This window comes from Paroedura picta, chromosome 12 (genome assembly GCF_049243985.1).
Source record: "Paroedura picta isolate Pp20150507F chromosome 12, Ppicta_v3.0, whole genome shotgun sequence".
Taxonomy (NCBI): domain Eukaryota; kingdom Metazoa; phylum Chordata; class Lepidosauria; order Squamata; family Gekkonidae; genus Paroedura; species Paroedura picta.
In genome coordinates this window covers 45,702,187-45,725,968 of record NC_135380.1, presented here as the reverse complement: position 1 = coordinate 45,725,968, position 23,782 = coordinate 45,702,187, and the positions used below count along the sequence as shown (strand labels likewise).

At 48.0% G+C, this 23,782-nt stretch overlaps 1 protein-coding gene across 2 annotated transcripts in view; it reads right to left on the bottom strand.

Annotated features, from left to right (window-relative positions):
* NCS1 (neuronal calcium sensor 1) overlaps window positions 1-23,782 on the bottom strand; it is a 94,918-nt gene that overhangs the window by 11,023 nt on the left and 60,113 nt on the right. For both annotated transcript variants that reach the window (XM_077305742.1, XM_077305744.1), the window contains exons 3-4: window positions 5,525-5,663; window positions 1,828-1,906 (exon numbers count right to left, since the gene is read on the bottom strand). In XM_077305742.1, the coding sequence (XP_077161857.1) occupies window positions 1,828-1,906; window positions 5,525-5,663 (218 nt within the window). The remainder of the gene's footprint in view (window positions 1-1,827; window positions 1,907-5,524; window positions 5,664-23,782) is intronic.

Sequence of the window (23,782 nt, the reverse complement as noted above, 5' to 3'; positions counted from 1 at the left end):
TCTGGGGGAAAGGATAAGTGGATGGAAGCATGGCATAAGCAGGGACAAAATTTTAAAACCAGGATGGGAGGGTAAACAGGCTGGTCCTCAGTTGCTAACCTGAAAGCCAGCAAAGGAACTTAAAAGGGAGCCTCTGACAGGAAATTCCTGGATTAAAATCAACTGCATTGGTCAAGGGCTCAACAGTTCTGAAACCTTTCTCAGTTACTACAGGTGTTTAGAGAGCTGTTGCCTGTCTGAGTAGACATTACTGACTCTTACAGACCAATACTCTTATTTAATATAAGGCAGATCCATTGACCCACTGTATTTACCAGCAATATTTTGCACAGAAATATCACAAACCAGTCCTTTCAACCCAAAGTTCACTATTTATTTTATTTTTGGATTTATATACCGATGTTCCCAATTGGGCTCACAGCGGTTGACAATGATAAAAGAATAAAAACACAATAAAACCCCTTAGATGCCCTTAATTACATTACTAAAACTAATGGCTGCAGGGGAAAGGACACACATTAATGGGTTTAAACTACAAGTACAACGATATAGGCTAGACATCAGGAAAAACATTTTCACAGTCAGAGTAGTTCAGCAGTGGAATAGGCTGCCTAAGGAGGTGGTGAGCTCCCCCTCACTGGAAGTCTTCAAGCAAAGGTTGGATACACACTTTTCTTGGATGCTTTAGGATGCTTAGGGCTGATCCTGCGTTGAGCAGGGGGTTGGACTAGATGGCCTGTGTGGCCCCTTTCAACTCTATGATTCTATGATTCTTCTATAATAATTAATAAGACGGCAGAATAAAAAAAAACTAACTGAACTCTCCCCCTCAACCAGCTAGGGGCCAACATTCCTACTATCCTGCTGGTGGGAGTAGGGAATCAGATCAACAGATGGACACGATGGACATGGGGGCTCCCAGGTCGAATAACATGACCCAGCCCTGGCCTCAACCATAAGCCTGGCGGAAGAGCTCCGTCTTGCAGGCCCTGCGGAAAGTTGACAACTCCAGCAGGGCCCATAGCTCTTCCGGGAGCTCCTCCCACCAGGTTGGGGCCAGGCCTGAAAAGGTGCTGGCCCGGGTTGAGGCCAGGCGAGCGTCCCAAGGGCTTGGGAATACCAGTAAGTTTATACCCACAGAGCATAAAGCCCTGCAGGGGGCATGAGCAACCAAGCGGTCCCACAGGTGAAGAGGACCTAGACCACATATATCCTTAAAGGTCAATACCAGAACTTTGAACTTGACCTAGAAACAGACTGGTAACCAGTGCAGATGTCGAAGCACCGGCTGAATATGGGCCCTCCATGATGCCCTAGTGTTTTGTTCATGAATTTCCTCCAGACTGAAGATTTGTTTGAATACATCTAATGAAGTGGGATCCAGTACTGAAAACCTTCCCCTATGATCTCAAGAACACTGTCCGGAGAGTAAGCTCGATCAAAGAAAATAGTTCTGAGTAGAAGAAAACATTTCTGCGTAGACCTGTTTAGGCTTGCTTCCTAAACCTGCCAACTTGGCTGCCCTGGAGGATCAGGTAGCAAGCTCTGGGTTGGGGGGGGGGGGGTAGAGCCTGATGAGGGCAGGGGAGGGACTTTCATGGGGTATAACACCATAGAGTATTCTACAGGAGGGCCATTTTCTTCAGGGGAGCTGAGGTTTGTCACCTGGAGATCAGTTGTAATCTCAGAGATCTCCAGCCACTGCCTGGAGACTGGCAACCCTCCTGATGGAGAAAGATTAAGATTCACATGATCATTTGGCCTGGGGATCAGTAGGGAGGGATTTAAGTAACAAATTCAGGTTTTCAAGTCCCCAATTGCACTTACACCGCAGTTTTTCATCCAAAGTTCCTCGAGAAGTGACCGAGAGGGCCTGGATGAATTCTGAAAACTCAATCCTTCCATCCTGAGAAGAAAAATGGAGTTGGTGAATCAAAGGCTGAACAAATGAGCATATCTTTTGAAAGAATTCGCTTTTTTTAGAATATCCAAAAAGATAAATTTAACTATCAACATGTTTAATAGGTTAATAATAAGACAAACAAACACCAAAGTAATTATCTTTTGTTATAAAACAAAAAGCTTTGCTGCATTTTCATTTTTCTCACTTGTGTGTTCTTGTTTCTTTGGGGGGGGGGGGGTCTGTTCTGCCTGTGTTTATCTTCCTTCAGCGGTTGATTAAGTATCACACCAAATTATGTCCTGCACTAAAACCTGCATTTTAAATCTGCAGGGAGAGGTGCCAAAGATACAATATTGTATCTACCAATAGAGGGAGCAAAACACATAGAGAATAAAAGTAAAGGTAAAGGTATCCCCTGTGCAAGCACCGAGTCATGTCTGACCCTTGGGGTGTCGCCCTCTACCGTTTTCTTGGCAGACTCAATACGGGGTGGTTTGCCAGTGCCTTCCCCAGTCATTACCATTACAATACAATGACTATATACAACATCTAAAATTTAAAATTTATACTTATCAATTTAAAATGCAGTTTCAAACACATCTGTGACTGCTGGGAGCATTGGGCTTCATAATTCGCTAAGCCCTAAGTGGGCGGAGAAAAGCGCCTTCTGATTGGCCCCTCAATCGGACTGACAAGAATTCCAGCCATTCGGTGAGGTGCTAATCGGAAGGCGCAAAGCACCTTCCGATTGGCCCATTAACTGAATGGCCGGACTTCAGCGGGGGCAGCGGAGGCTTCCCTGCGGGCCTCGGAGCAGGACCACTGTGTCGCCGACGCAGCAGGCCTGCTCTGAGGCCCGCAGGGAAGCCAGGGACTCGGCGGGGGGGTGGAGGCCCGGGGGTGCGGGGGCCGCCACTGCGGCCCTCCCTTTCAAAGCCCACTCTTACGAGCGGGCTTTGAGGACTAGCTGATATATAAAACAATAAACAGTGTCAGTCTGCTTGATCCGTCTCACTATCCCGGGATAACAGCAGGAGGAGGGGGATTTAAAGTCCACTTCACGGCAGTTCTTCAGGCAGATCTGGAAGGGAGGCAAGAGGCTTGTTGGTGTTAGATGTTTAGGCCTGCCTCAGCCATTTGCTATGCTTCGCAAGCCCCGCAGGATGACCTAAGGTCCCGCAGGGTTCTGATCTCACCAGGCCTGGCCTAGGTTGAGACCAATTTTATTTCTTCAAGGCTGGGGACTGGGGATTTTGTCCCTAGACCTTATTGCCGTCAGGGGGACATAGTGTGAGAGGCGGTCCCTTAGATATTTATTTACTATATTACTATCCTGCCTTTCTTCCCAATGACCGATTACGCACGGGGCGGAAAGGCCGGGCTGGCAGCGGCGGCACAGTGGGGCTAATCCCTGATAGCACATGACAATGATGCCATCCCAGCCACCTTCCAGATCTGGCCCATCTCAGCACCCCGGATGGCCCACGGTAAGCGAATTCAGATGCTTACGTGCTCCCTGTGCTGCCGTGGTTGCCATCCGTGGCCCTGCTGGGCCAGCCCTGCATGTAATGGAATAGACAGGCCTTTGGGCCCAGCTCCTCTCCCGACCTACGTTGTCCCTGCAGGGACACCAAACGCCCGTCAGCTTCACGGAGCCGCAGAGCTGGACAGGGCGTTCTCTCACTCCCACGATGGCGGGAGAGTGCCCATTGTGCAGTGGGAGCCCCATGCCCCTTCTCTCCCCTCCACTGCTGTCACCACTGCGCAGCACGCTGGTCTCTTTCAGCCACAGCATTGTGTGTGCGCACAACATTGGGGCAGTCCATGTGCGCTAGGAGATTCTGTCCCCGAGTACTCAGGAAACGGCCCTGGCACGAGGACCTGGCAACAGCCCAGCATGGCTACTGCTGTGCATAATCGGTCAGTGGGGGTCCAAAGTGACTTACACTGTTCTCCTCTTCTCCTTTTATCCTCACAACAACCCTGTGAGGTAGGTTAGGCTGAGAGTATGTGACTGGCCCAAGATCGTCCAGCAAGTTTCCAAGGCAGAGTTGAGATTCGAACCTGGATTTCTCAGATCAGAGTCCAACACTTTAACCATAATACCATGCTGTCCATCTAGATACTTTTGCTTACTTATGACATGAGCTAAGCCAGAAGGCTGATTTAAGAAGTATATTGCACGTGGCTAACTGAGATGGCAGTAGATTAAATGGTATAAGCTCCAAAGCTTTTGCAAGTATCTCTTCCTATTTAGAATCTTTTTAAAGGATTCCTTCTGAAAATTTGACTTGTGCAAGTTGCTACAAGGTTCAGCACTCTCACTGACACATCTTGAACTTAAAATCCCTGAGTGGGCAGTGGGCACCTCTTGTCACGAGAATAAATATGGTGGCATCATGCGCCCCTTCACACACACGCTGACACACACTTTAAATTATCGGAAGACTAAAATATTGTAAAACAATTACGATGCTCTGAAATATCTATTACCAGTAGAAGCCCTGTTGTTTTTGTTTTTAAATGACCCCCCTCACCCGCCATTATAGGGCCTCCTGCTGGTACCTGTTTGCCAGGGCAAGGTCCTTTTTGCTGGCTGCCTCTGCCATCTGGAACCAGCTACCCACGGACGTTTGTGCCCTGTGGGACCTATGAAGTTTCTGAAGGGAATGCCAAGCTGCCTTTTTTGAGTCCACTGGCTGTCCAGAGTTGTTCCTGAGCTAATGACCAGTGGAACCTTAATCAGAATCCTTTTTTATTATATTTATCAGTTTTAGTATCCATTTTAAGTGTTAATGCTATTTTGTGTGTGCTGTGAACGACCTCGAGTCCTCTGTAGTTGGAGAGGGTGCAGGGTATAAACCATCAAATCAAATCAATAAATATAATAAATGCTGGGCTGGTCACAACACAGAAAATTAGTATCACAGGTAGAGCAGAGCCTTCAGCAATGAGTCCCATTAAGGTGGGGTGGGGAAGGATAGAGGGATGATGTGAATGCCCCTAGTTTCCTCTGCAAAATGCCACAATTGCCCCGGCACTGAGGTGTGAGATTAGACTATATCCCCTTTTTCTCCAGCTCTTTCAGTGGTCCTTGCCCCAAATAGTGCCTCTGAGAACAATTTTAGGGCTACACAGACTTAACTTTTGAAAAGGAGATGAAAGTTTAAGCCACTGATGGTGGGAGGAGCAGGAGGGAGAAGAAAAGAGCAGGTCCCCGATTAGCACGAAGCTTTGCTGCCGCTTGCCAGTGAAAAAGCTTAATCTGGTTGTCAACATAAAAAAGCCATCCTGTAATTCCTGCTGCAGATAATTCTGGAAGCTTTTTCTTGATCAAGGCAGGGAGAGAGGGAGCCAGGCTCGTGTTGCGGGTTTTTGTCAGTTGTACAAATCATCTTTCCCCACAATTCCCTGTTTTTAGTAATATACTTAATATCCACTGTTCTATAACCTGAGAGCATAAAAGCAAAATAAAACAACAGCTTTTGGGACGAGTCTAAAGGCAGCAACTTCGTCCTGGGGGCAGGCTGTGTCTGCTGGAAACATCCCCTTTCTGGGGAAGGAGCGCGAAACAGCAAGGGCCCAGAAGCACCTGGGGATGCTGTCAAGAGGAGGACTTACTTTGTTCTCGTCAAAGACGTTAAAGACAAAAGTTGCAAACTTGGTCGGGTCTCCAAAGGGAAAAAACTGCTTGTAGATCTTTTGGAAACCAGCTGCATCCAGCTGCCCACTGGGACAGTCCTTGATGAAGCCTTTGTACCTAAGTAAGTAAGTAAGTAAGTAAGTAAGTAAGTAAGTAAGTAAGTAAGTAAGTAAGTAAGTAAGTAAGTAAGAAAGAAAGAAAGAAAGAAAGAAAGAAAGAAAGAAAGAAAGAAAGAAAGAAAGAAAGAAAGAAAGAAAGAAAGAAAGAAGTTAGAGGAGGTCAGAAATCTTGAAGGGCTGTGAACAGAGGTCTCTTCATCAGAGGGCCAAACTATGCACGTTAAAAGACGAATCCTGCGTTGAGCAGGAGGTTGGAGTAGACGGCCTGAATGGCCCTTTCCCATTCTAGGATTCTATAAGATGTCTGGAGGCCTGCAAATGAACTCTCAAGCTTTTTTCTTCCTTTTAAAAGGCAATTCATGCCCCCTGATTTTGGCTAAGACCATGGGGGGAGGGGTTAAGCCTCCCTCCCCAGCTGTTTTCCTGACCTGAAGTGTCCCCTGCTGCTCACACCACTGGACACTCAGGGCAAGACACTTAAAGGCAAGAACTTTAATTATTGGTACTGTTTCAATGCTGCACTTCCATTGAAAACCCTTTTGAGGTGACTCATGGACATCCTTTGAAGCAAGAGGAAAATAAAGACAACGAGCGAGTGGCATAAAAATCAATAAAGCAGCAACAAGTGTCAATATTCCACTTAAAAAAAAGCAATCAGCATCAAAAACAGAGAAAAGCACACAACAGCCTCAAGAGATAATGAAGGGACTAACAAAAGTGCATGCTTATTGATCAGCATTTATAACTGCATGACATTGTGCGATTCCGGGCAGCTCTTCTGAACGCAGTACTAGAATTCACACAACAACGTGCACCTCATGACTGGGAATGTTGTTTTGGAAAACCTCTTTTATTAATCTATAGTTATTTACTGTATTTGAGTCCTTTTGTGCCAGGACTCAAGGAAGATTGCACAACCTAAAACGATACACTCAGAGAACAAAATATATCCAACAATCCCGGCAACTGAGCTAGCATTACAAAAGGTAGAAATGAACAATGCAAAAGGAAAGGAACTGGGGTTCTCCTGTTGCGTGTTTTTACTGCCATCTTGGGTTTTATTTACTGTTTTATGGGGTTTTTAGATTCATGCAAACCTCCATGAGCTGGTTGTTCCAGGAGTGGCGGTATAAATATTCAAAAATAAAAAGAAAATAATAAAGAAAAAAGGGATGAAACATGAAACACAGAGTCCATAGTCAGAGGTGTACCTAGACTATTTGGCACCAGGGGCAAGTGGGTGGGCGGGGCTTTGTGACCCAGGGCATGATGATGTGGGGGTGGGAAGTGGTGGGCGGTATGCCCAGGCAGGCTCTGCAGCTGGTGGACCATGCACCCAGCCACCGTGACAAGTTTATGGCCGCCACAACACCAGCTGGGGAACCAGATGGAGGCTCCGATGATTATTCTTTGCCCTGCAGCCATGCCCAATCTGAAGCCAGTGTCAAGGCGCAACATCACTCACTGGTTATTTGGGGAGGAGGGGTCATGCTCACCCTGCTCTGCTCCAAACCAACCACAGCACCAGGCAGACCCCACTGCCACTGCCATGTCAAAATTGAAGCTCTCCACCATGGCTCTGGGCTCCACCTTGCCATGGCCTCTGACTGCCTGTCAGGCACATGGTGGGAGGGAGCTGGGCAGGCACCAGCAGGCACTGCCTCCTGGCCCATCTGCCGGTTCCATGTGTCTCCTCCACCAGCCTGCCCACCCCACCCAACTCCTCTTCTCTGCCAGCCAGCCCAACTGCCACCAAGGGACCCCAGGGAGGGACGCTGTCCAGCCTGCTTAGCAGAGGCCTCCTGCACCTCCAAGCAGCAGCCAGGATAGGTGCTCCAGTTGCCATTCCCGAAAAACTCTGCCATCCATAGGAAAGGTAGACCTTGAACTTTCTTTCATTTCTTTCATTTCATTTCATTTCATTTCATTTCATTTCTTATTCTTAAGGTGTTCCTGGACTTTTGCTGTTTTCCACTTTGGAAGGGAATACCAAGATTTTCTTTCCAAAATATGTGGCTTTAAGAGAGCCATAGCAAATTTCGGGTTATATTCTGTTGCTCCGCTGTTCCACTCCGGCTGGATTATATAATAGATTGCGTTTTTCCTCCTTAAACAAAAAATCAAAAACACGGGCACGGCCTGCTCTTAATTCAGTTGTTCTCAGATGACGTCTGGATCCAACCCCTCAAAAGATGGAGCAGAAATATCGGAAATAAACAAAACGGAACAAAACTGGTAGCCCGTCTCTTGGAGGCTAATCAATGGTCAATGAAAATGGACCCTTTGTGTCCTTACGACAGCTAAAAGATTCAAATGACAACTCTGGGAAGATAAAAGCCCACCTTTGGCAAGTCATTGGACTGAGGGCCTCAGAGCGCTACCAGTGTCTGAATGCACAGCAGACAGACAGCAACTGCTTTTCAGATATTTGGAAACTGTAGAAACATAGGCATAGATCCACCACTGCTTTTGATATCTTTTTTAGCATTTATGTATATTTTCTTTTCCCTTTAGAAAAATCCTATTTAGTTGATGGATTGTAAGCTATTTTCCTTGTTCATTCTCCCCAGAGCCTGATCCCTGTGCAGCCAGCCCATCCCTGCCCCGGCCCTTTCCCAGGGGGCACGTGGCTAATGAGGAGGAAGAGCAGCCCTGTGGGGGTCGATGGAGCTTCTGGGCATTTGTCAGCATCCATGAGCCACCCAAGAGAGACAAGGCCATCATAAATCTCACCCCAGAATCCGCAGCAGCAGCAGCAGCGGGGCCAATGGGAACAAGCGGCCAAAATATTTATAATTTGTCCTTTCCCCTGGCTGTTCCTTCTGATTTAGGGAACGGTGTTTAGCCGGTGTTAGAATAATATTTACAGGGAAAGGGACCTTGATGGATGCTGCAGCTGTCACAGAGGGACTCTGGCTTACCTTTCGCAGGGCTTTCTTGGTCAAAGTTTGCAGTTGCACGGTTTATCCCGGGAGCCTCCTTTTGGGCTGGCATGACTCTTCTCCTTATAAGCTCACTTACATGGGGAATGGGTTGGCTGGTCCCTATCCTCTCACGGGGCAGTCTCATTCCTCGGGGCATGTGATGTTTTGAATCCTAGGACTTGGTCACATCCTTGAGAAGCTCTGCTGATAGAAGAGAACGGGAGGCCAATCTCCCTGAGGTGCCCTCCAAAACCAGCACCCTCATACCTGGCATTTCAGTGGGCGCCCATGTTGACCTGTGGAAGAACTGCCCAGTTGCAGTCCAGCAGCAGCGCAGAGGTCAACAAGACATCTAGCTTGCAAGAGATGAAGGCAGTTTTGACTCTTGAAAGCTCATCCTCCTGAGCTGCAGGGCTTTTGGTCTGTGAGGATCTCCTGACTCCTGACAATGGGTCTCCACAGGCCTAGGGCAAGTAGAGTTGCTGGTTCTAGATTGGGAAACACCTGGCCATTTTGGGGGGTGGATCCTGGAGGGGGCAGAGTTTGGAGTGGGGAGGGGCCTCAGTAGGGTCCAGTGCCACAGAGAACACCCTCCAAAGTTGTTGGCTTCTCCAGGGGAGCTGACCTCTGTACTCCGGAGACCCGTTGTAAACGTGGGAGATTGTCCGGCATCACCCAGAGATTGGTAACCAAAGCTGCAAATCTACTTCCACCAGAAGGTCCACAGGATGCAGCCCACTGTGCTTTGGAAGGACCCAAATGGATCACTCAGGCGGCAGTGATTTGGGTGGCACATGGACATCTGTGGGAAGAGAAGAGTCCTATACAGATGCTTCCCCTTGGTGTTTATATCTTGCTTCCCCTTGGTAATTATTATTTATTAATTTATTTCCCACCATTCAGAGTAGTTACGGCTTTCTCCTCTCCCCTGTGAGGTAGGTGAGGCCTGTGACTGGCCCAAGGTGATCCAGCCGGCTTCCACGACAAGTGGGGATTTGAACCTGGATCTCCTACATCCTGGACCCATACTTTAACCACAACGACATGCTGGCGCTGACAAAAATTCTGCTTGCCCCTCCTCCAAGATGGGTGTGACCTTCTTGGCCTTTGACACTGAACTGCATGGTGCTCAGAGAGCCACAGAGGCCTGGTTCTTCTCCCCAGCTCTGGGGCAAGACTGTGGAGGTACATCAAGGGTCTTCCTATGTCATGCCAAGACTCGGATTTCGCATGGTCCCAAGTCGCTCTCAGGATTGGCACAAGATTGGCAAGGTCTCCAAGTTTGCCAGGGGCAGGCTGACAAAACCATTTGGCCAGCTCTCGTCTCAGTATCTTTCCTGACCCATTCATTGGGGTCCACTGCTGGTTTGCATCCAACCTAGAGTTCAGCTGCTGGGCAGTGTGTGCCCATGGTGTCTTTCTAGGGGGTGGGTTTGTTTCCAGGAAACAAAAGAAAGAAAGGGGCAGAGAAGATCTGGAAGATGTCTGTGGCATTTTTAGAAGGTCTGGCTGTTGTGTGAGAAGGAGAAGCACTTTGCCCCTCCTATTCAGTTTTGCTCATTGTAAATGTTCCACTCCCACAGACATGCTAAGGGGGAAAGTAGCCCTTTTCAGCCTACTAACAGTGTTTTGCATGAGTGTGGAGTGGGGGGTAGGACCATGTGGATGTAGCAGAGTTAAACACCTTCCTCCCTGTGGTTCACCCCACCCCACCCCACCTCACTCATTATTAGGATAAAGACATTTCTACAGTCTATTGATGGCTATTATATATGGACATGGAATCCTCGCTCCCTGGCCCAAGGGAGGTATTGCCTGGCCTTGACCCGAGCCGGCACCTTTTTGGTTCTGGCCCCAACCTGGTGGAATGAGTTCCCAGGAGAGCTGAGGGCTCTGACGGAACTTCCCCAGTTCTGCGGGGCCTGTAAAACGGAACTCTTCTGCCAGGTCTTTGAGCAAGGTCAGGGTGAGTGAGATCTGGGGTACCACTCTGAGTTTGCTGGAATATCAGGCTGCCTGGGCAGTCCCAGGAAGTAGCTGTTGAAATATGTGGAGCAAGGGGGAGAGTCTTTAGGCCACTGCCCAGGGTGGGTTGGGGTTTTAATGGGGTGTATGGCTTTTATGGAGTTTTATTGTGAATGACAATTGTTACCTGCCACCAGCCACTATGTGAGAGTGGTGGGATGCAAATGGAATGAAAGAACGAAATAAAGAGTTGGGTGGGGCCATCTAAGCCATCCAGTCCCACCCCCTGCCTAATGTAAGATCAGCCTCAAGCATCCAGGATAAGTCTCTGTCCAGCCGCTGCTTGAAGACCTCCAGCAAGGGGGAGCTCCGCTGCTGAATGACTCTGTAAACGTTTTTCCTGATATCGAGCTGATGTCATTCTCCACATAGTTTAAAGCCATTACTGCAGGTCCTATCCTACTGCAGGTCCTATCCTATAAACTGAACCTCCATGTACAGAGGCAATATACTTGTGAACCCCTAGGGACAAGAAAGGCTCTACCACTGTTGTTTGCCACCCAGAGGCCTAGGTCGAGGCATTCTTGGGAACAGAATGTTTTCAATGGATCCCGAGTAGAACCAGTCTCTCTTTTGAACACTCTGCTGCATTCTGCCCCCCCCCTCCTGTTTTGTCATGCTGAGGTACAAAAAGCCCAAAGAGGACTTGGTGATGACTGGCGGGTTGCAAAAGATGCTAGCAGATCATCTGCTCTGCTCCAGCATTGGGAGAGTAAAGGCGCTGATAAATCATTCTGACCAGTGTCTGCCAGAGAAGCCCCCCGTGCCACGGCCCTTGTACCTGGACACGGCAGACATTAAGGAGGCATTTGCCGATCCGTCTGCTGCAGCATTACAGAGCATTGCCAAGGCTTTTCTGCACAATGTATTTCTAGGCACTAGGGATACAGCTAATAGTATGAGTATGAGACAAACAGGCCTGAAGAAACGGGTGGGGGGCATGGAATTTCCCCCTCTCAGTCTTCTGTGCCTGTCTTGAAAGCCTCCGCAGCCTCTTTTCCTGCTTCCTTCCTTCCCTCCTTCCCACCCAACAGCCAGCCTACCTTTATCTGCCCCCATGTGTTCAGCTTCCCCTCTCTCCCCTCCTGAGAGCCTCTCCCCAGGACACTCCGGCCTAGTCAGGTCCAGTTGTGCAGTGGGGGATCGGCCAGGCCTTGCAGAGGCCCCCTGCATCCCCTCACCTCACTCTGTCCTCTTTCCATCTTCCTGGCAGCCCCCATATCATCCCTTCCTTCTCTGCATCCTTCTCTCCATCTCGCCCACCAACCAGGCTCCCCACCTCCAGCTCACTCTTGATCCCTTCCTCTACGCCCCACCTTAAGCAGCTTCCCTCACTCTCCTTTCCTCCATTTTATCCTCACAACAATGCGGTGAGGTAGGTCAGGCTGAGCATGAGTAACTGGTCCAGAGGCTTCCAGTGAATTTCCACGGCCGAGTGGTGATTTGAACCCGGTCCCCCATATCCTGCTTGCAATCACTGGTTTCCGTGGGCTGGCTGCTCTTGAGCCCAGCCTGGATGGGTTCACATGGCAGCAAGTCGTCAGGTGCTGCTGTTATTGGGGGAGAGGAGGGGGGGGGTCTTCCCCAGGTATTTTTTTTTAGATGTAAGATTTTTCTTCAAACCTAGGTCTATTTTTCAGGAGGATGGAGCTAGAAACCCCTCGATCTCAACAGCCTGTACTGGAAAAGATAGCGGAAGAAAATGCTCAAAGGGATAACTAACAGTCCAGTCCTAAACTCTTATATAAAATTAATGATGACTTTGTAATTCATAGACTATTGGGACTTGCACTTTATACTGACCCCCATTCATACTTCCCCCCCCCCCCGAGGCACAGAATAACAGCAGGGTCAACTGAACCACTTCAAGCCAGTGATAACTGGGAGTGGTGGGTAATAAACTGAAAAACAAACAAACAAACAAACGTCCATGGTGCCAATCTCCAGATTTAAGTATCCAAGGATTTGGCCTCGGTAAAAATGAAATATATTAAGGATATTATTAAATACTAGAAATCAAGCCCACTGTATAAGAGATACAGCGGGCGCTAGCAGGCAGTGGGTGGGTGCGGGAGGGCCCCCAGGGGCCTGACTCCCCCCAAAGAGAGGGGAGGAAGAAAGGCAGGCAGGGAGGCACAGAGAAAGGTAGAAGGAGAGAGAGAGAGAGAGAGAGAGAGAGAGAGAGAGAGAGAGAGAGAGAGAGAAGGGGAGAAGCCCTTGCTGGGTGGCTCGAGCACAGTCGCCTGAAATTCAGCTCTCCAAGACGGAGGTCCTATGGCTGGGTAGGAAGAGCGCATTTGCCCACCCTGTCTGGGACGCAGCTGATCACCGTGCCCCAGGCCAGGAATCATGGAGTGACCTTGGATGCCTCACTATCCATGGAGGCCCAAGTCAAGGCCAGGCAAGCCCCCTTGGGGCTGGGGTAACCAGTAAGTTGGAACCCACAGAGCGCAAGGCCCTGCGGGGGACATAGGGTGACAGGTGGTCTTGCAGATACATGGGTCCCAGACCGTGTAAGGCCTTAAAGGTAAGTACCAAAACCTTGAACCTGATCCGGGCTGCAACTGGCAACCAATGCAGCTGCCTCAGCACAGGCTGGATATGGGCCCTCCAAGGTGTTCCTGTGAGGACCCTAGCAGCTGCATTCTGCACCAGCTGCAACTTCTGGGTCATAGACAAGAGCAGGCCAGCATAGAGCGAGTAACAGAAATCAATCCTGGAGGTGATCGTCGCATGGATCACCATGGTCAGATGCTCGGAGGACAGATAGAGTGCTAGTAGCCTTGCCTAACAAAGATGGAAAAACGCCTGGCGGGCTACCTTCTGGACAGTGCCGATTGTGCTCTGCTAGGGCCCTGCTGGCTCTGGTGCTACAGGTCCTGCAAATCCTTAAACCAGGCCTGTCCCTATTCAAACATGGCTGAAGTTAAACCAATAACTTTCAAGTTCAGCATCTCTCATTTTTAAAGATAATTTTCAATCTTCATGACTGGGCATTGGGCATTTTTTGTTACTGCTTCTTGCAGGGGAGGTTACTACACTGGCATTGGTAATAGTGTTTGATAGGTTAGTTTTAAATATTTGTTGATGTGTCAAATTTTCAATAATTTTTAAAAGAAATTATTCCCTGTACTAGGGGCAAGAATACAACGGGCGCTAGAGGTTGGCAGTGGGAAGAGGAAGGGGAGGAGTTGTCCAGTCTGTAAGGGCATGGGGTTGAATGTGTGTGTTGTGTGGGAGGTTGTGGTGGCATGGTGACAAATGAGGGTATGGGTGTGGAGATATGGGTGTCAAGGAATTGTGGCATAGTGGTTACAGATGAGCTTTCCAGAGCCATGTCTTCAGATATGTGAAGGGAAAATCAGACTGGAGAATCTTCTTAGGGGGAGATTACATGGCAACCAATTTCTCCCCGTTCTGTGTCATTTCCCTTCTTGTGTAAATTAGGCCAAAGACACCAAAATGTTCCCCTGCCCTAATACACATGGGGTAGTCACAGTACACAGGTGTCCACCCTGTTCCTTCTGTCTCCATTTTTTCACTGTTGATAAAATGTTATGTGCCCAGATGCTTCTTTCATGATTGCTCCTTAGAAGAACTGAATTTTTGTACCCTGTTGTGTCCTATCCAAAGGAGTCTCAAAGTGGTTTACAAGCACCTTTTCCCTTTGTGTCCCCACGATAGACAACCTGTGAGGGATGTGGGGCTGTGAGGGATCTGAGAGAACTGGGAATGGGCCTCAGTGACCCAGCAGGCCTCAGGTGTCTCAAAGCATTTTCCAGTTCTCTTCCTTCCTCTCTCCATAGCAGATAACCCATGAGGGAGGGGGGGGGGTATTGGAAGCTGACAACCCTAAGAGAAAGTCTCTCTGTGCACAGCAGTCTTGACCTTAGTAAGGTTTTTTATACTGGTTTTTTATTTGCCAGGCCAAGGTTGAAAAAAGGCATTATAGTTCCCATGTCTCTCCAGCCATTTACTTGTTCACTATTTACAGTTTCAGGCTGTAAATATTTATTTAGATCTTCCTGCACTTTCCTGACTCACAGGACTGATGCTGGCCTGTCTGTCTGCACCCCAGAATACAAACAGTTGCTGGTAAGGGCTGGCCATAACCCATAGCCCAGGAGGGACACACCTGCACCACTCCCTACCAACTGCAGGCAAAAATGGCTCCTTTGAAGGCTGGACTCTGAGGCATTGTTTGATTTTGAAGTCCCACCTCCAAACCTCCAGGAATATATCCAACCCTGAGGTAGGGGCCCGGAGAGCTCCTGGAATTACAGCTCATCCTTATTGAATTACACCTTCTCATTTACCCCTTTTCTAGCATGTTTCCCATTTTCCAACACTGAACCCTTCTATCTCCTGGGGTGTTTGCTACTCTGCCCAGTTTGGTGTCATCTACAAATATGATGAGGAGACCCTCCACCTCCTTATCCAGATCATTGATAAAAATGTTGAAAACTACGGGGCCCATTACCGAGCCCTGTGGCACCCCACTGCTCACCTCCCTCCAATCCAGGCTTTCTCAACTAGGGTTTCCTGAAACCCTGGGGTTTCTTGACAGCTGTGGAAGGGTTTCCCAAATGGGTGAATCAATTTTTAATTAATTTATTTATTTATTTAGATTTCTATACTGCCCATTTCTTTGCAGCTCTGGGCGGCTTACATTGAACATGATATAATACAACTTACATGGAACGATATATAGACTGTAACAAACATTGTTTGTTTGTTTGTATTTAAACTTGCAATTCTTATCCTGCCACTCCCAGCAATGTGGTGGCTCTCAACAGTTTACAAATTAAACAACAGTAAAACCATAAAATAAAATTTAAAACAACCCAATAGCCGCAACACCCACAGGATTTATAAATCTTGCAACCGACACACAGAGGAATGTCTTGGTTTAGAGGAGGGGCCCAGATGATATTTATGTCTGTATCCTGGCCTCAACCAAATGCCTGGTGGAAGAGCTCTGTCTTACGTGCCCTGTGGAACTGAGACAGCTCCATCAGGGCCCTTAGCCCTTCTGGGAACTCATTCCACCAGGTAGGACCAGGACCAAAAAGGCCCTGCCCTAGATGAGGCCAGGCAGACTTCCCTTGGGCTGGGAACCACCAGCCTGTTAGTATTTAAAGAAGCAAAGGGGGGGAGACACACAGAAACAGGAGCAGCAGGTGACCATGTCCCACAGATTCTCCTGAAAAGAGCATTGCTGTGAGGAAGCCAGAGGGGACCAAGATACCTGCATGGAAAGTGCCTGAGAATCATAGAATCATAGAGTTGGCCTACAGGCCATCTAGTCTAACCCCCTGCTCAACACAGGATCAGCCCAAAGCATCCTAAAGCAATACTACAAAAGAAGTTGTAAGGCCGAAATGCACACTTACCAATGAGCAACTACACTGGGCCTTACTCTCAAATAAACATGTCCTTGTGCCTGCATGTTCTCACTGTGTAGTCTTTGTTAATTCACAGATTAGTACTGCTAATAATAACTGGGAAGCCCTGACCTGATTTTGGTTACAGGCCTCTCCCACCCAGATGTAACACCTAACCCTGGTTTATTAAATCTGGTTGGTTGTAATGTCTTCTCATGATTACGCTTCCGAAGAAGAAGAAGAAGAGTTGGTTCTTATATGCCACTTTTCCCTACCCGAAGGAGGCTCAAAGCGGCTTACAGTCACCTTCCCATTCCTCTCCCCACAACAGACACCCTGTGGGGTGGGTGAGGCTGAGAGAGCGCTGATATCACTGCTTGGTCAGAACAGTTTTATCAGTGCCGTGGCGAGCCCAAGGTCACCCAACTGGTTGCATGTGGGGGAGCTAAGAATCGAACCGGGCATGCCAGATTAGAAGTCCGCACTCCTAACCACTACACCAAACTGGCTGTCTTAGTGACAGCTAGCTACACACCTAATGATTAACAGAGCAATCCCATATAGAATTACCCCAGTTTAAGTCTGCTGAAATCAATGGGCTTAGACTGCAGTAACTTTGCATAGAATTGCACAGAATTCCCATTGTTTACAGTTTATGTCTGTATTGCATGATTGATTGCCGTAAAGCATGTTTGCACCACTCTTTTTCTGCTTTGGTTTCCCATCTATGAAATGGGCCATATGAATGACCTACTTGGCAGAGATGTTGGGAGTGCTGGCCCAATGAAAATAGAGCAAGAGGTACCAGGAGAAAAAAGCAAGAGTCCAGCAACATCTTAAAGAATAACAACACTTGTGGCTTTGTGAGTTACTGATCGCTTCTTCAGGTGCTACAGACAGATTAACACAACTACCCATCTTGATCCATCTTGCAGTATCTGAAGAACTGAACTGTGACTCATGAAAGCTCCTACCCGGACAGAAATGTTGTTAGTCTTTAAGCTGCTGGCGGACTCTTGCTCTTTTCTGTCAGCCCAGCAAAAGGCTGCAAGGCACCTTTCCAAAAAAATGCTCTATAAAAGGTACAACTTCAAGTATGACACAAAATGTTCAAAAAGAAAATAAACTGAGGAGGAGGGTTCTTTTTAACAGAGAGAAGAAAAATATATTTTTGTTTCCCTCCCCAGTTTTTGGTTTGCTGTTAGTTGAATCAGAGTTAACCCTCTCCATTCCCTATCCCAGCTCTGGGAATCAACTCTCCACCTTCTCCCAAACAAGCTGTGCAAGAAATATGTCCTTCCCATGTGCTGATGGAAACTTGGCCAATGCCACTACAATAAGCACCGAACTCAAGCCGAGAACCAGGAGATCGGGGGTGGAAGTGGGGTGGGGAAGAGAGATTACCAGGGAGCATTATGCAACAGGGCCACCCAAATCTGTCAAGCAACGATCGAACAGTTCGTGCCGAGCAGAGCTGGGTGGGGAGGGAAGAAGGGAGAGCCAAGGAGAAAATGATGAGGAATGATGGGGGGAAGTAAATTATATCATTTTTCAGATTACTGCAGCCATGACTCAGGGACGATGGCAGGGAGGAACCGGGTGGCAATGTGCTTGGCGACCATTCGGCTGACAGCAATGAATTTTGTGGGGTTTTGCAGATGGGGTGGCAGGAAAATATATTGGAAGGAGAAATTAACACATCACATGCCCTTAGTAAAATTACAATTGAGCAATTCTATACAGTATGGATGTAGATGTGTGTCTTCCCATCCGCTGCAGAATTTTCAGAACTCTTCCTTTTTTTCCCATTTCTATTTCGATACATTTGGTCTTAAATAATTCTATTATACACCAACTGTCAAGTTTTACCATTTCAAAAAATGCAGTGCAGTTCACTTGATTTGTCCCAAAGCAACTCTGGCCCAGTTCTGATCAGGTAAAAGTTTCACGGACCATTTTCCCCACTGTCCCTTCCAAATGAACAAGAGCACCCTGAGACGATCTTCATGGGACAACAGAGTCAATCTCCTTTTCCTAGGTGCAAGTATATCACATTTCCCCTTCAGGTTTGGCCAGGCACTGTTGAAAGGTCCAGCTTCAGTCAAAATCAGAACAGGTTAGAAACCTTGGGATAATGGAGTAACTGGTCCTGGGGACGAGACAGCAGCCAGGAAGGTGCGAAGACATCCTTCTGCTTGCAGTGAGAATCCTCTTCAGTCTTTCTTTGTGAAGGGGATTTTTCCATGGGAAGCAAGGTTGGTGCTGCTCAGCGTAACCTTCCTTCCTGTTCCTCTCGTACATGGCACTTCTCACTGGTTGGCCTCTCAGTAGGCGAGGGACCTCACCTTCTTGGGCACTCAACGGCCCCGGAAGACGCTTGGGGGTCTCTTTCTTGGGAGGTTTGCTTTCTCTGTTGCCTGGTGTTGAGGCATCCATGCTGTCCTCACAAGAACACCTTGAAAGACCCACATCCAGCCTGCGTTGGCTGCCAGTTGTGGCCCGGATCAGGTCCACGGGTTTGGTTTTGACCTTTAAGGCCCTTCGCGGTCTGGGACCCATGGATCTGAGGGACTGCTTGTCACCCTATGCCCCTTGCAGGGCTCTGCGCTCTGCAGGTTCCAACTTATGGGTCATTCCCGGCCTCAGAGAAGTGCGCCTCGCCTTGACCAGGGCCAGGGCCCTTTCAGTCCTGGCCACTACCTGGTGGAATGTGCTCTCAGAGGAGCTGCACGCCCTGGGACAGCTTTCAGCGCAGGTCTATGGATGAGGCCCGTGCCGGTAGAAGATCAGATGGGGCTCCCCCCTGGAAGATGCACTCCCACGCCAGTCCATCCATCAGCATGGCTGGTTGTCAAACCCCTCCCCTAGCCGCCCCAGCTGTTAGTGGGGTTGTTAAGATGGTCTGTTATTATTTCCGCCATATGTTTTTGTATTTTTATAATCTTATCGGGTTTTTAGGGGGGGGGGTTATTGGGGATTTTTATTGTATTTAATTTTTTATGCAACCCGCCATGAGCTGGTATGCCGAGAGTAGCAGGCAAAAAATCGAACAACAACAACAAAAATATAGCCCTGCCTATAGTCATCACCATTGGAGTCCAGCACTCTCACGAGAGACCTCCGTTCCTGTTTGAGCCTCAGAGCTATTCTCTGGACCTGATGCAGCCAATTGAGCATCCTCTCATTCCCCTCCATGCAGAGGCAAGCAAGTGCTTGACATTTATGTCATGTCATTTCCTGCTGCCAGAGGGGCCCTTCCTCTTCCTCTTCCTCCTGCAGTCCCTCATCAGCAAATTCCACTTCTGTCTCTAGTTCACTCTCAAGAATATTGCCACCGAAAGTCTTCGCCATGCGCCCCTGTCTTTTGACTGCTTCTTTTAGTTGCTTCATGGTCATCCTGAGAGCACGTGGAGAGAGCTACTGGGGAGAGTTTCTGCTGACCAGAGGCAGAGCTCAGACAACTGAGAGCACATGGAGAGAGCTACTGGGGAGAGTTTCTGCTGACCAGAGGCAGAGCTCAGACAACTGAGAGTACATGGAGAGAGCTACTGGGGAGAGTTTCTGCTGACCAGAGGCAGAGCTCAGACAACTGAGAGCACATGGAGAGAGCTACTGGGGAGAGTTGCTGCTGACCAGAGGCAGAGCTCAGACAACTGAGAGCACATGGAGAGAGCTACTGGGGAGAGTTGCTGCTGACCAGAGGCAGAGCTCAGACAACTGAGAGCACATGGAGAGAGCTACTGGGGAGAGTTTCTGCTGACCAGAGGCAGAGCTCAGACAACTGAGAGCACATGGAGAGAGCTACTGGGGAGAGTTGCTGCTGACCAGTAGTTGCACTGCCTAGACATTACAATGGACCTCCAGGACACTCATCCCATCATCTGCAGTGAGTGTGACATGATTGCCTTCCTCCCAGAAGACAAGATGGACTACAGCTGCCCCAAGTGTAAGCTGGTAAGACTTTTGGAGGAAAGGATTAGGGGATTAGAAAACAGAATTATTACTCTGACCCAAAGTAAGGAAGGGGAGGAGTTCATAGACCAGAGCCCTGCAACTCGGAATAAAGAGAATACAACCAGTCCTGAAGAGGATAAGGAAATTGACCACAATAGGGAGCCTCTGCAGACAGTTCGGAAAAAGACTCAACGGTGAAGAGCGAGACAGTTCTCGGGGCCTTTGGAGCTCCAGAATAGATTTCAGGCCCTTGCAGAGGAGGTGCAAGGGTCAACGAGGGAAGAGGTCCCAAAACAAAGTCTAAGACAAAGGGAAGAGGCCACGGGGACAGAAGGAAATGGAGTTGAGAAGGAAAAAAAAAGGAGAGTACTGGTAATTGGAGATTCCCTGCTAAGAGGGATGGATCGCCATGTGGCTGGGCCCGACCCCCTAATCCGAGAGGTGTGTTGTTTGCCAGAGGCGAAAATTAAAGACGTTTCAGAACGGCTGCCGAAACTCCTCAAATCTACAGATTTACCCATTACAAATCTACCCATTTGTGATGGTCCATGTGGGAACGAATGACATGTCCCTGAATACCATCGCTCCTATTAAAAAAGACTATCAAGATCTGGGGAGGAAGCTCAAGCAAATGGGGGCACAAGTGGTATTCTCTTCAATCTTGCCTGTCAAGGGAAGAGGAATGCGTCGGGAGAGGAAGATAATGGAGGTGAATCACTGGCTGCGTAGTTGGTGCCGGCAGGAGAGATTTGGTTTCTGGAACCATGGGATAGGCTTTCTTGAGGAAGGCCTACTAGCACCTGATGGACTGCACTTATCGAAACTGGGGAAGAATATTTTGGCAGGAACCTGGGGAGATTCATCAGGAGAGCTTTAAACTAAAGCCACAAGGGGAAGGAGACGATCAACATAGGGAGTGTATGGAAGGAAAACGATTGGAGGCAGCCCAACCGGCAAGGCGAACTCATAGGGAACCAAAAGTAAAAGGATTCAGATGTCTTTATACTAATGCCCGAAGCATGGGCAATAAAAAGGAAGAGCTGGAACTTCTCATGCTGATGGAAAGGTATGATCTAGTAGGCATCACAGAAACTTGGTGGAATGATTCTCATGACTGGAATGTAATGGTGGATGGATATGAACTGTTCAGAAAAAACAGAATAGATAGAAGAGGTGGAGGAGTGGCACTGTATGTGAGGAAAGGGCTTACCTGTCAGGAAATTCTAGTGAAGGAGAGCATATCTACAGTGGAAAGCATCTGGGTGAAAATAAGCGAGGGGAAAACAAACAGTGTGGTGGTTGGTGTCTGCTACCAACCGCCTGACCAACGAGAGGATGTGGATGCTGCACTTTGTGAGCAGCTTGAGAAAATATCCAAGCGGCAGGACCTTGTCATCATGGGTGACTTCAATTTCCCAGATGTGTGCTAGGAAACAAACTCTGCGAAGGGTCCTCAGTCATGCAACTTTCTGACCTGCCTGGCTGACAATTTCATTTATGAAATAGTAGATGAACCCACAAGAGTTTCAGCCATACTGGACTTAATACTGACTAACAGGCAAGAGTTGGTGGATGAGGTGAAGGAGGTGGGGACCCTAGGGGGAAGTGACCATGTCCTCATATAATTCCTTTTGAGATGGGGAGCCAAGGAATCAGGTTAACATGGATAGAGAGGTTGTCGAGAGGCATTTAGCTGCACTGGATGAGTTCAAATCCCCTGGTCTGGATGAAATGCACCCGAGAGTACTCAAAGAACTTTTCAGAGAACTTGCACAGCCCTTGTCCATCATCTTCGGAACCTCTTTAAGGACTGGAGATGTCCCGGAGGACTGGAAGAGAGCAAACGTTATTCCGATCTTCAAAAATGGGAGGAAGGATGACATGGGAAACTACAGACCAGTGAGTCTGACCTCTGTTGTGGGGAAGATAATGGAGCAGATATTAAAGGGAGCAATCTGCAAACATCTGGAGGACAATTTGGTGATCAAAGAGTTGTTGTCAATGGTGTTTCATCAGACTGGAGAGAGGTGAGTAGCGGGGTATCTCAGGGCTCGGTGCTCGGCCCGGTACTTTTTAACATAGTTATTAATGATCTAGATGAGGGGGTGGAGGGACTACTCATCAAGTTTGCAGATGACACCAAATTGGGAGGACTGGCAAATACTCCGGAAGATAGAGACAGAGTTCAACGAGATCTGAACACAATGGAAAAATGGGCAAATGAGAACAAGATGCAATTTAATAAAGATAAGTGTAAAGTTCTGCATCTGGGTCAGAAAAATGAAAAGTATGCCTACTGGATGGGGATACGCTTCTAGGTAACACTGTGTGTGAACGAGACCTTGGGGTACTTGTGGATTGTAAACTAAACATGAGCAGGCAGTGTGATGCAGCGGTAAAAAAGGCAAATGCCATTTTGGGCTGTATCAACAGGGGCATCACATCAAAATCACAAGATGTCATAGTCCCATTGTATATGGCACTAGTCAGACCACACCTGGAGTACTGTGTACAGTTCTGGAGGCCTCACTTCAAGAAGGACGTAGATAAAATTGAAAGGAGAGCGACGAAGATGATCTGGGGCCAAGGGACCAAGCCCTATGAAGATAGGTTGAGGGACTTGGGAATGTTCAGCCTGGAGAGAAGGAGGTTGAGAGGGGACATGATAGCCCCCTTTAAGTATTTGAAAGGTTGTCACTTGGAGGAGGCCAGGATGCTGTTTCTGTTGGCTGCAGAGGAGAGGACACGCAGTAATGGGTTTAAACTACAAGTACAACGATATAGGCTAGATATGAGGAAAAAAATTTTCACAGAGTAGTTCAGCAGTGGAATAGGCTGTCTAAAGAGGTGGTGAGCTCCCCCTCACTGGCAGTCTTCAAGCAAAGGTTGGATACACACTTTTCTTGGATGCTTTAGGATGATTAGGGCTAATCCTGCGTTGAGCAGGGGGTTGGACTAGATGGCCTGTATGGACCCTTCCAACTCTATGATTCTATGATTCTATGATTCTATCCCTGTATCAGCTTTGATCGTGTTGAGCCAGCGGATCCTTTGGCTACCACGTTTCCTTTTGCTGCTGACCATGCTGAGCATTAATGATTTTTCTAGTGAGTTTGATCGCATGATGTATCCAAAGTAAGTGAGCTTTAGCCATAATACCTTCCCTTCTAATGACATAGTTGGTCTGCTCCTCTCTAAAACTCTCTTGTTGGTAACTTTGGCTGTCCATGGTATTCACAGCATTCGTCACCAACACCATAATGCGAAAGCATCTCTTCTCCTTCTTCAGGGTCCAGCTTTCGCATCCATAGGTTGTTATGGGGAAGACAATGGCATTGACTATCCGGCACTTTGTATTAGGGCTGATATTATTACTCTTCCATATTCAGTTCATGCCTAACATTGCGTTTCGGTACAGTGTTATTTGCCGTTTCATTTCACGGCTGCATCCACCATTTTGATTGATCATAGAAGGGAAGATATTATGGCTAAAACTTCTTTACTTTGGACACATCATGTGATCAAACTCATTACTGCTTGGTATGGTCAGCGGCAAAAGGAAATGTGGTCGCCAAAGGATCCGCGGGCATGACACAAACAAAGCCGATACAGAGATGACCATGAACTAACTAAAAGAAGCAGTCAGAGACAGAGGCACACGGCCAAAACTTTCCTATAGAATCGCCGAGGGTCGGACACAACTGAACAGATAACATCATCATAATTTCTCTACCCAAAGGAGGCTCAAAGAGGCTTACAGTCACCTTCCCATTCCTCTCCCCACAACAGACACCCTGTGGGGTGGGTGAGGCTGAGAGAGCGCTGATATC